At 41.7% G+C, this 13008-nt stretch overlaps 1 protein-coding gene across 3 annotated transcripts in view; it reads left to right on the top strand.

Moving 5' to 3' along the window:
• The first annotated feature begins 1615 nt into the window (after positions 1–1615).
• The window catches only part of LOC139549976 (parathymosin-like), a 253145-nt gene continuing 241752 nt past the window's right edge, over positions 1616–13008 (top strand). Inside the window, exons 1-2 of one of the 3 annotated variants that reach the window (XR_011669959.1) lie at positions 1616–2323; positions 2618–3187. Coding sequence is in view for 2 of the 3 variants with exons in the window: in XM_071360599.1 (XP_071216700.1) it covers positions 1996–2323; positions 4447–4727 (609 nt within the window). In the remaining variant the exon portion in view is untranslated. Of the gene's footprint in view, positions 2324–2617; positions 3188–4446; positions 4984–13008 lie in introns of those variants that run through there. The other 2 variants (XM_071360599.1, XM_071360600.1) reach the window with 2 other exon arrangements.

The following is a 13008-nucleotide window of genomic DNA, read 5'->3' as shown; positions in this document are numbered from 1 at the left end:
TTAGCACGCGCTCCAGCAGGTATATTTCACTGGTCACCATAGCAACACCCACCCTTAGCACGCGCTCCAGCAGGTATATTTCACTGGTCACCATAGCAACACCCACCCTTAGCACGCGCTCCAGCAGGCATATTTCACTGGTCACCATAGCAACACCCACCCTTAGCACGCGCTCCAGCAGGTATATTTCACTGGTCACCATAGCAACACCCACCCTTAGCACGCGCTCCAGCAGGCATATTTCACTGGTCACCATAGCAACACCCACCCTTAGCACGCGCTCCAGCAGGTATATTTCACTGGTCACCATAGCAACACCCACCCTTAGCACGCGCTCCAGCAGGCATATTTCACTGGTCACCATAGCAACACCCACCCTTAGCACGCGCTCCAGCAGGCATATCTCACTGGTCACCATAGCAACACCCACCCTTAGCACGCGCTCCAGCAGGTATATTTCACTGGCCATCCACAAAGCCAACACCTCCTTTGGCAGCCTTTCCTTCCAGGTCTGCCAATGACTGGAATGAATTGCAAAAGTCTCTGAAGCTGGAGAGAAGCCAACTCACCTCACCAACTTTAACCATCAGCTGTCAGAGCAGCTTACCGATCGCTGCAGCTGTACACAGCCCATCTGTAAATAGCCCATCCAACCAACTGCCTCATCCCTATATTTGTTTTTGTTTATCTGCTCTTTTGCACACCAGTATTTCTACTTGCACATCCTCATCTGCACATCTATCACTCCGGTGCTAAATTGTAATTACTTCGCCACTAATGGCCTATTTATTGCTTTACCTCCTTACTCCATTTGCACACACTGTATGCAGATTTTTCTATTGTGTTATTGACTGTATGTTTGTTTATTCATCTCTCCACTGGCTTCCAGTTGAAGCTCGCATCCGCTACAAGACCATGGTGCTTGCCTACGGAGCTGTGAGGGGAACGGCACCTCCGTACCTTCAGGCTCTGATCAGGCCCTACACCCAAACAAGGGCACTGCGTTCATCTACCTCTGGCCTGCTCGCCTCCCTACCTCTGAGGAAGTACAGTTCCCGCTCAGCCCAGTCAAAACTGTTCGCTGCTCTGGCACCCCAATGGTGGAACAAACTCCCTCACGACGCCAGGTCAGCGGAGTCAATCACCACCTTCCAGGAGACACCTGAAACCCCACCTCTTTAAGGAATACCTAGGATAGGATAAAGTAATCCTTCTAACCCCCCCCCCCCCCCCTTAAAAGAGTTAGATGCACTATTGTAAAGTGGTTGTTCCACTGGATATCATAAGGTGAATGCACCAATTTGTAAGTCGCTCTGGATAAGAGCGTCTGCTAAATGACTTAAATGTAAATGTAAATGTATTCCATGTGTAACTCTGTGTTGTTGTTTTTTGTCGCACTGCTTTGCTTTATCTTGGCCAGGTCGCAGTTGTAAATGAGAACTTGATCTCAACTGGCCGACCTGGTTAAATAAAGGTGAAATACAAAGAAATCTGGTGAAAATAAAACATAAAAATAAACAACAGTTAGATTTTCACTTTCTAGGTCCTCAATCACCACTTCCTGGGCAGCATTGACACATCCAATTTGAATAAGATCTGCTGATTATTCCAGCAGTGGGGCGTATTCCTTGTTAAATGTAAGATTAAATAAATCAAATAACTGCGGTATATCCACTCCAGTCAGCAGATGGCGATGTGTTTTATTTTTTTCAGGCCATGCTGCCAGTGTGACGTGTAATCTAGTGGATGGGACGCTTTTTCATCAACAACAGCGAGTCAGTCACTTCAGTAGCTTGCTAGGCGACATGGCCTAAACATTCAAGCTTTTTAGACTATTTCAGTGCGTATTTGCCTATGTGTTTTAGACATACTTCTGTTTTATAGCTAGTTGCCACATTTATTTTCATATTTACATTGTTAGTCAGGCAGATGCCTTAAATTTGCCTAGCGCTAGGCTAGTCGCTAATGCTAACTAGCTAGCTAACATCCCCGACCATGAGTTCACTATTCTACTCTCCTCCTGCTCAAGAAGAGGGGGTCTGCTGGACGGAGAAAGAGGGTCTGTGGCTGAACATTGTTGTGAAAGAGGAGAAGGAAGAAGAGGATGTTACAGTAAAACAAGAAGTAGATGATGAGGCTGTTACCCTGAAAGAAGAAGAGAAAGACACGTTCAGAGTTAAAGAGGAGGAGGAGGAGGATGTTACAGTAAAAGAAGAGGAGGATGCCGTTTTGGGAGTGAAGGAGGGAGAGATACCTGTCACATTGAAGGAGGAGAAGGAAGAACAAGAACAGGAGGAGGAGACAGGCGATCTGATTAAGACCAGTAAGTACTGTCTTAAAAACAGGAGCACAAACTATTGATGAACTGATGCGTGGTTTTAAAGCAGCGTTCTACTGAATGTTGATGCTTGAATATGTTATTATTTAATGTAGGAATTGATAACTACACTGTAAGATGTGTATACCACCAAAGAGCGGGTCACCAACAAAACCTTAACAATGGATTTACACGCAAATTCACAACTTTAATGTCACTCGGAATTGACAAACAAGATATAAATGACAGGGGATGTGTGTTGCTATAGTAACCCGTGGGGGGTGATGTGTGCTGCTATAGTAACCCGTGGGGGAAGTGAACACCCAGACAGTGGACATCTTTGAAAACAAAACCAGGAAGCTACTTCATCGTTACCCAGAAAGGATTTGATGTTGAGATTAAAAACGGCTGCATTGGCCCTTTAATGTAGGATACATACGGCTTCTTATGTGTTTTATTTATCCAACATAACTACCTTACCGTGAATGATTTCAATTAGAATAGTCAACAAAAAATAAAATAAACTTAGACTACATACACCCTTCTAGCTAGCTGACCACCGATTTTCATTGCAATTCTTGTAAGTTAAATTAGGTTATGAGAGTTTTATTATAAAATTTGACTGTGTGAAAGACCACAGTTAATTAATATCCAACTTTTAACCTCTGAAATATAGCTAACGGGTTTGCTAATGTTGCTAGTTTAATGTAGTTGCTAAATGTTGATAGAACTGCTTAGTAACCAAAAAGGAAAGAAATTGTAAGTGTTAGATAATACATATCACGAAAACAGTTGAATGTTGTCAAGCTATAGATAGATAATAGAGCTCAGCCTAAAACATGACATTATCTATTATTATAGAGCTCTGCTCAGCCTGTAAACATGACATTATCTATTATTATAGAGCTCTGCTCAGCCTGTAAACATGACATTATCTATTATTATAGAGCTCTGCTCAGCCTGTAAACATGACATTATCTATTATTATAGAGCTCTGCTCAGCCTGTAAACATGACATTATCTATTATTATAGAGTTCTGCTCAGCCTGTAACCATGACATTATCTATTATTATAGAGCTCTGCTCAGCCTGTAACCATGACATTATCTATTATTATAGAGCTCTGCTCAGCCTATAACCATGACATTATCTATTATTATAGAGCTCTGCTCAGCCTAAAACATGACATTATCTATTATTATAGAGCTCTGCTCAGCCTGTAAACATGACATTATCTATTATTATAGAGCTCTGCTCAGCCTGTAAACATGACATTATCTATTATTATAGAGCTCTGCTCAGCCTGTAAACATGACATTATCTATTATTATAGAGCTCTGCTCAGCCTGTAAACATGACATTATCTATTATTATAGAGTTCTGCTCAGCCTGTAACCATGACATTATCTATTATTATAGAGCTCTGCTCAGCCTGTAACCATGACATGATCTATTATTATAGAGCTCTGCTCAGCCTATAAACATGACATTATCTATTATTATAGAGCTCTGCTCAGCCTGTAAACATGACATTATCTATTATTATAGAGCTCTGCTCAGCCTGTAACCATGACATTATCTATTATTATAGAGCTCTGCTCAGCCTATAAACATGACATTATCTATTATTATAGAGCTCTGCTCAGCCTATAAACATGACATTATCTATTATTATAGAGCTCTGCTCAGCCTGTAAACATGACATTATCTATTATTATAGAGCTCTGCTCAGCCTGTAACCATGACATTATCTATTATTATAGAGTTCTGCTCAGCCTGTAACCATGACATTATCTATTATTATAGAGCTCTGCTCAGCCTGTAACCATGACATTATCTATTATTATAGAGCTCTGTTCAGCCTGTAACCATGACATTATCTATTATTATAGAGCTCTTATTATGACATCATGACATTCCCTGAGAGATTAGATTTGGAGCTCTACATCATTCGTTTTTAAATCTCACCGTCACGAAGTATATTTTTAATGATGCAATGTTGTGAAGACTGACCTCAGGTTATTGAGGGATCTAGTCTAGAATAAACCTCATAGGAAGACAATTTTATTTAATACAGGCTTCATTCAGGTCTCTCTGTTTAACTAAATAATCTGTTTGTCTTTTGGCAGGAGAGAGATCAGACTCTGACAGCGGGAAGAGTTCCTCAGAGGAAACAGACCCAGAGACGCCTATCCAACACCACTGCTCCCACTGTGGAAAGAGTTTTAGGTGGTCAAGGAGTCTGAAAACGCATGAGAGAACACACACAGGAGAGAAGCCTTTCCAACATACTAATACACAGGAGGAGAAGACATACCACTGCTCTCATTGTGAAAATACATTTTCCCAGTCAGAGGACCTGAAATCACATGAGAGAATCGAGAGGCTGTGTTCTGACTTATGTTTCTGACTGAGAATTTGTGAATTTGAAATACATTCTGTATACCGCTAAAATCTAGAATGCCATGTAAAAACAAGATGACATTGTAATGTTTTTAAAATGGTATAACTTCCTTTATTTTTGCTGGACCCCAGGAAGAGTAGCTGCTGCCTTGGCAGGAACTAATGGGGATCCATAATAAACCCCAGGAAGAGTAGCTGCTGCCTTGGCAGGAACTAATGGGGATCCATAATAAACCCCAGGAAGAGTAGCTGCTGCCTTGGCAGGAACTAATGGGGATCCATAATAAACCCCAGGAAGAGTAGCTGCTGCCTTGGCAGGAACTAATGGGGATCCATAATAAACCCCAGGAAGAGTAGCTGCTGCCTTGGCAGGAACTAATGGGGATACATAATAAACCCCAGGAAGAGTAGCTGCTGCCTTGGCAGGAACTAATGGGGATACATAATACACCCCAGGAAGAGTAGCTGCTGCCTTGGCAGGAACTAATGGGGATCCATAATAAATCCCAGGAAGAGTAGCTGCTGCCTTGGCAGGAACTAATGGGGATCCATAATAAACCCCAGGAATAGTAGCTGCTGCCTTGGCAGGAACTAATGGGGATACATAATAAACCCCAGGAAGAGTAGCTGCTGCCTTGACAGGAACTAATGGGGATCCATAATAACCCCCAGGAAGAGTAGCTGCTGCTTTGGCAGGAACTAATGGGGATCCATTATAAACCCCAGGAAGAGTAGCTGCTGCCTTGGCAGGAACTAATGGGGATCCATAATAAACCCCAGGAAGAGTAGCTGCTGCCTTGGCAGGAACTAATGGAGATCCATAATAAATACAAATACTTGTATCAATATATTTGTGTCTCTTTACTCTCGGATTCTAAAATGCTAATTAGCATCAAAGTAGACGACATGCAAGACTACAAATCCCTGCAAGCTCCTGCATGTCATCTCTAGCCTACACCTTTCACAGAACAGTTCACAGAATTGTCCATTGAAATAAATATAGACAATTTAATCATTGCTACATAAAGGCCTGATTGGTTGTCCTTCTGGAAGGTTCTCCCATCTCCACAGAAGAACTCTGGAGCTCTGTCAGAGTGAACATCGGGTTCTTGTTCACCTTCCTGACCAAGGCCCTTCTCCCCCGATTTCTCAGTTTGGCCGGGCGGCCAGCTCTAGGAAGAGTCTTGGTGGTTCCAAACTTCTTCCATTTAAGAATGATGGAGGCCACTGTGTTCTTGGGGACCTTCAATGCTGCATACATTTTTTGGTACCTTTCCCCAGATCTGTGCCTCGACACAGTCCTGTCTCAGAGCTCTATGGACAATTCCTTTGACCTCATGGCTTGGTTTTTGCTCTGACATGCATTGTGAACTGTGGGACCTTATATAGACAGGTCTGTGCCTTTCCAAATCATCTCCAATCAATTGAATTTACCACAGGTGGACTCCAATCAAGTTGTAGAAACATCTCAAGGATGATCAATGGAACCAGGATGCATCTGAGCTCAATTTCGAGTCTCATAGCAAAGGGTCTGAATACTTAAATACATTTGCAAAAATTTGAAAAAAAATGTTTTTGGTTTGTCATTATGGGGTATTGTGATGTCATTTTGGGGTATTGTGTGTAGATTGATGAGGGGGAATAATTATTCAATTTTAGAATAAGGCTGTAACGTAACAAAATGTGGAAAAGTGAAGGGGTCTGAATACTTAACGAATGCACTGTATACCTCTGGCAGAGTTTTCTACCATTGGCAGTTTTGTACACAGTCACGTGATACGTTAGGTATAGAAATGTCCAATCATAGGAGAGTACATGGGAGGCACTATACTGTGTGTCTGCAGGTGTCTATCTGGTCAAAACCACTGATACAGGTGCCCCTCCACCCTCTGGTGGGATGAATCATGTCTACAGAGAAACCTAGATTCAAATACTTAGATGTGTGTGTATTGGGTATATGTTGTGAAATGGTTAGATATTACTTGTTAGATATTACTGCACTGTCGGAGCTAGAACCACAAGCATTTCACTACACCCGCAATAACATCTGCTAAACACGTGTATGTGACCAATAAAATGTGATTTGATTTTGATTTGAAATAAATGTCCTATTTATCAAAGGTGCTTTTGGCTGGGGTCAAAATGACTCCATAGGATTTGAATTTGTTAAAAGTCCATTTTGATACAGAAACACTAAACCATGATTTAGATGTATTAACAACCATTTGATTGTGGGTGTAAAGCTTGTTTTAAATTCTCACTCATTAAACACGAATCAATCAACACATGCTTCTCTTTGAACGACTTTATATGATATTAAACCTTTATGAAATAAATGAAAAATAAACGTTTGGTTCCTCAACTGCGTTTCCCACTCCAGTCAGCAGATGGCGATGTGCGTCTTTTAGGTTCAGGTGACGCTACCAGTGTGACGTATAATCTAGTGGACGTGACGCTCCTTCAACAACAACAGCTAGTCAGACACCTCGGTAGCTTTCTAGCAAACATAGCAACAATATTCACGCTCTTTACACTGTTTTGGTGTATATTAGTCGCTGTGTATTAAACACACTTCTGTCGTATGTACACGTTGTTTGTCAGCTAGCTGGTTTGCTAAGTTAGCTTAGAACTAGGCTAGTCGCTAATGCTAGCTAGCTAACATCTCCGACCATGAGTTCACTAAGCTACTCTCCTCCTGCCAAAGAAGAGGAAGAGGTCTGCTGGACGGAGAAAGAAGCTTTTGTGAAAGAGGAGGACGAAGAGGAGGCTGTTTCAATACAAAAACAAGTAGAGGGTGAGGCTGTTACCGTGAAAGAGGAAGAGAAAGACGTTTCAGTGAAAGAAGAGGAAGACGCGTTCAGAGTGAAAGAGGAGGAGGAGGAAGAGGAGGCTGTTACAATATTAAAACACGTAGAGGGTGAGGCTGTTACCATGAAAGAAGAAGAGAAAGACGTTTCAGTGAAAGAGGAGGAAGTTACAGTAAAAGGAGAGGAGGATGCAGTTTTTGGAGTGAAAGAGGAGGAGGAAGAGATGACTGTCACATTGGAGGAAGAAGAGGAGGTTGGAGATCTGTTTAACCCCAGTAAGTACCGTCTCTGCAGTCGTTGAACCAATATGCAGTAAAGGGGTTCTACACTTTAATGTTGTTCTGTAGGAATGGCTGAAGCTACACTGTAACGTGTAGAACATCAAGAGTGGACCATCAACAAAACGTTAACAATTGATCAAATGCATCCAATGACAATGCCTGAAATACTGCCGTCCTCAATATCTCCTATTAGCTTAGCCCAATATGTAGTCTTAAAGGGGCAATCAGGAGTTGTTACATCCATTTTGGGACTTATACATTAATGATATGTACCCATTGTTTCTTGAAGAAATCACTTATAAATGCCTCATGAGCTTTGTTCAATTGTCGTACCCCATCAGAACCCAAAAATATACGCTTTTTTTACTCCAATGTTTATCAGTAAATGTGTAAACAAACACTGTATATCCTCAACATGATTAATTGATTTAATTGAGTCTCAAGCATTTCTAAAACATTTAACATTTTCATTTAATTCTTTTAAAAAATCTAATTTAGAATAAGTAACGTAACAGAATGACTCGGGAGCCAGAGATCAAGATAGCCTAACCATCAGAAAAAAACTCTTCCTCCTCCCGCTGCTGCTGGCCTTCGTAAATTCTGATGTTATGCTCCTATAGTTTCTGGTAATAGGCTACACCAGCAGTCGGCAACCTTTTCCATTCCATCCATCCTTTGGGTTCCTTTTGGCAAACTCCAAGCAGGCTGTCATGTGTCTTTTACTGAGGAGTGGCTTCCGTCTGGCCACTCTACCATAAAGGCCTGATTGTTGGAGTGCTGCAGAGATGGTTGTCCTTCTGAAAAGTTTTCCCATCTCCACAGAGGAACTCTGGAGCTCTGTCAGAGTGACCATCAGGTTTTTGGTCACCTCCCTGACCAAGGCCCTTCTCCCCCAATTGCCCAGTTTGGCCAGGTGACTAGGAAGAGTATTACATTTAAAAATGATGGAGGCCACTGTGTTCTTGGGGACCTTCAATGCTGCAGAATTGTTTTGGTACCCTTCCCCAGATCTGTGCCTCGACATAATCCTGTCTTGGAGCTCTACGGACAATTCCTTCGACCTCATAGCTTGGTTTTTTCTCTGACATGCACTGTCAACTGTGGGACCTTATATAGACAGGTGTGTGCCTTCCAAATCCTATCCAATCAATTGAATTTACCACAGGTGGACTCTGAACAAGTTGTAGATACATCTCAAGGATGATTAATGGAAAAAAGATGCACCTGAAAGCAATTTTGAGTCTCATAGCAAAGGGTCTGAATACTTATGTAAATAAGGTATTTCTGTTTTTTTACCTGTTTTCACTTTGTCGTTATGGGCTATTGATGACATCCCTCTGAAACAAGATAGCCTAACCATCAGAAAAACTTCTTCTTTAGCCTACTCCTCCCGCTGCTGCTGGCCTTCGTAAATTCTGATGTTATGCTCCTATAGTTTCTGATAATAGACTACACCAGCAGTCGTTATGCTCCTATAGTTTCTAGTAATAGACTACACCAGCAGTCGTTATGCTCCTTTAGTTTCTGGTAATAGGCTACACCAGCAGTCGTTATGCTCCTATAGTTTCTGGTAATAGACTACACCAGCAGTCGTTATGCTCCTATAGTTTCTGGTAATAGGCTACACCAGCAGTCGTTATGCTCCTATAGTTTCTGGTAATAGGCTACACCAGCAGTCGTTATGCTCCTATAGTTTCTGGTAATAGGCTACACCAGCAGTCGTTATGCTCCTATAGTTTCTGGTAATAGGCTACACCAGCAGTCGTTATGCTCCTATAGTTTCTGGTAATAGGCTACACCAGCAGTCGTTATGCTCCTATAGTTTCTGGTAATAGGCTACACCAGCAGTCGTTATGCTCCTATAGTTTCTGGTAATAGGCTACACCGGCAGTCGTTATGCTCCTATAGTTTCTGGTAATAGGCTACACCGGCAGTCGTTATGCTCCTATAGTTTCTGGTAATAGGCTACACCGGCAGTCGTTATGCTCCTATAGTTTCTGGTAATAGGCTACACCAGCAGTCGTTATGCTCCTATAGTTTCTGGTAATAGGCTACACCAGCAGTCGTTATGCGCCTATAGTTTCTGGTAATAGGCTACACCAGCAGTCGTTATGCTCCTATAGTTTCTGGTAATAGGCTACACCAGCAGTCGTTATGCTCCTATAGTTTCTGGTAATAGGCTACACCAGCAGTCGTTATGCTCCTATAGTTTCTGGTAATAGGCTACACCAGCAGTCGTTATGCTCCTATAGTTTCTGGTAATAGGCTACACCAGCAGTCGTTATGCTCCTATAGTTTCTGGTAATAGGCTACACCGGCAGTCGTTATGCTCCTATAGTTTCTGGTAATAGGCTACACCGGCAGTCGTTATGCTCCTATAGTTTCTGGTAATAGGCTACACCGGCAGTCGTTATGCTCCTATAGTTTCTGGTAATAGGCTACACCAGCAGTCGTTATGCTCCTATAGTTTCTGGTAATAGGCTACACCAGCAGTCGTTATGCTCCTATAGTTGCTGGTAATAGAATACACCAGCAGTCGTTATGCTCCTATAGTTTCTGGTAATAGGCTACACCAGCAGTCGTTATGCTCCTATAGTTTCTGGTAATAGGCTACACCAGCAGTCGTTATGCTCCTATAGTTTCTGGTAATAGGCTACACCAGCATTCGTTTTGCTCCTTTAGTTTCTGGTAATAGATTACACCAGCAGTCGTTATGCTCCTATGGTTTCTGGTAATAGATTAAACCAGCAGTCGTTATGCTCCTATGGTTTCTGGTAATAGACTACACCAGCAGTCATTATGCTCCTATGGTTTCTGGTAATAGTCTACACCAGCAGTCGTTATACTCCTATGGTTTCTGGTAATAGGCTACACCAGCAGTCGTTATGCTCCTATGGTTTCTGGTAATAGGCAACACCAGCAGTCGTTATGCTCCTATAGTTTCTGGTAATAGGCTACACCAGCAGCCGTTATGCTCCTATAGTTTCTGGTAATAGACTACACCAGCAGTCGTTCTGCTCCTTTAGTTTCTGGTAATAGATTACAGCAGTCGTTATGCTCCTATAGTTTCCGGTAATAGACTACACCAGCAGTCGTTATGCTCCTTTAGTTTCTGGTAATAGGCTACACCAGCAGTCGTTATGCTCCTATGGTTTCTGGTAATAGGCTACACCAGCAGTTGTTATGCTCCTATAGTTTCTGGTAATAGGCTACACCAGCAGTCGTTATGCTCCTATAGTTTCTGGTAATAGGCTACACCAGCAGTCGTTATGCTCCTATAGTTTCTGGTAATAGACTACACCAGCAGTCGTTATGCTCCTATAGTTTCTGGTAGTAGGCTACACCAGCAGTCGTTATGCTCCTATGGTTTCTGGTAATAGGCAACACCAGCAGTCGTTATGCTCCTATAGTTTCTGGTAATAGGCTACACCAGCAGCCGTTATGCTCCTATAGTTTCTGGTAATAGACTACACCAGCAGTCGTTCTGCTCCTTTAGTTTCTGGTAATAGATTACAGCAGTCGTTATGCTCCTATAGTTTCCGGTAATAGACTACACCAGCAGTCGTTATGCTCCTTTAGTTTCTGGTAATAGGCTACACCAGCAGTCGTTATGCTCCTATGGTTTCTGGTAATAGGCTACACCAGCAGTTGTTATGCTCCTATAGTTTCTGGTAATAGGCTACACCAGCAGTCGTTATGCTCCTATAGTTTCTGGTAATAGGCTACACCAGCAGTCGTTATGCTCCTATAGTTTCTGGTAATAGACTACACCAGCAGTCGTTATGCTCCTATAGTTTCTGGTAGTAGGCTACACCAGCAGTCGTTATGCTCCTATGGTTTCTGGTAATAGGCTACACCGGCAGTCAGCAACCTTTCTCCATTTGGTGCCAAGTTTTCTGACCATTTCTACTGATCTGGTGCCAGTTGTGATTTTCATATTCACATTTTACTGGAACAGTTTCATTTATAATTGTCTTTGTATCTCAACATCATTCTCTGTGGTTAATCTACATTCTATTTAAATTAAAATTATAAAGAAACATTTGTATTGACATTGCTAAGTTTAAAAAAAATAACCTACATAAAGCCCAATTGTTTTCCAATTGCTAAGTAAAAAAAAAAAAAGAAAACTACATAAAGCCAACAAAAATTGTTATAGTTATAGCTTGTAACATTGTATAAAATATTCTGGGCCCTCAGTTTCCCGCGCCAGTGAGTTCGGGACAGCCACAGCTGTTGGCTATTTGTGCAAAGGATAATAAGTAATCGGGTGTTTTATGACATTTCCACTGGATCAGAGCATTACATTTTTCCACACAATACCTGTTTGGCCCCACCCTTTCCTGGGTTAGCGAAGAGCGGTATTAAATTAAATTTAAGGAATAAATCCGAGCCTCACGCTCATCACCTGTGGATGGCGGTGGTGTCATATGATGAACTTCAACTTAAATACTGGATCTTGCTGTTGGACAGTTTTTTTTATTATGAAATGCACTCGAACTATGTATCATTTAGTGTCTCTTTATGTTACGCTGGGAAAACAGTTTTCATGGGCACAGAAATCCTAAATAATTTCAGAGTTTGCTAAATCCAATGGTTCTAACCGAGAGCCACCTTAACTTTATTGACAACACCCAAGTGGATACTGTCATGAACGCGGTTCTTCAATAATTACACATCATTCTTAATACTGTAGCTGTTTAGTTAGTCACATGTTCAACTATCATCAGCTGATCCAGGAAATTCTTTTCTGAATGACAGTCACATGACAAACATCACGACATGCAACAACAACCAAAGTGCTTCTTCATTCATTACTGTGGTAAAGACAGTTATGCCGTGCTCCACGTTGGATCCAACATCCCTAACAAATTGATGTTTATAATGTGTTATTGTCAGCTTGATTTACAGTAGGATCTCGTTAGTCTGTTTGAACACAGAGATACTTAGCTCATAATGTGTAGAGAACTGTTCCTTGATGGATAGGCTATTGTACAACACACAGAGCTATTTTTCCTTTATTTGTTGTTAGGTGAAGTTATGGGCCAATTTGGCAAACAGTGTACAAACCCTCATTGTCAGGCTGATGGAAAAGCTAGACAAAGAGCATTTTACTGGTTGAAGGGTTTTTTAAGTACAAAGCAGTTGATTTGCGATGATGACACAAACATATTATAAGCAGGACATTCAAACGAGCCTT

This window comes from Salvelinus alpinus, chromosome 2 (genome assembly GCF_045679555.1).
Source record: "Salvelinus alpinus chromosome 2, SLU_Salpinus.1, whole genome shotgun sequence".
Lineage (NCBI taxonomy): Eukaryota > Metazoa > Chordata > Actinopteri > Salmoniformes > Salmonidae > Salvelinus > Salvelinus alpinus.
Note: the sequence above shows the minus strand (reverse complement) of the source record. Positions and strands in the feature narration are given on the sequence as shown.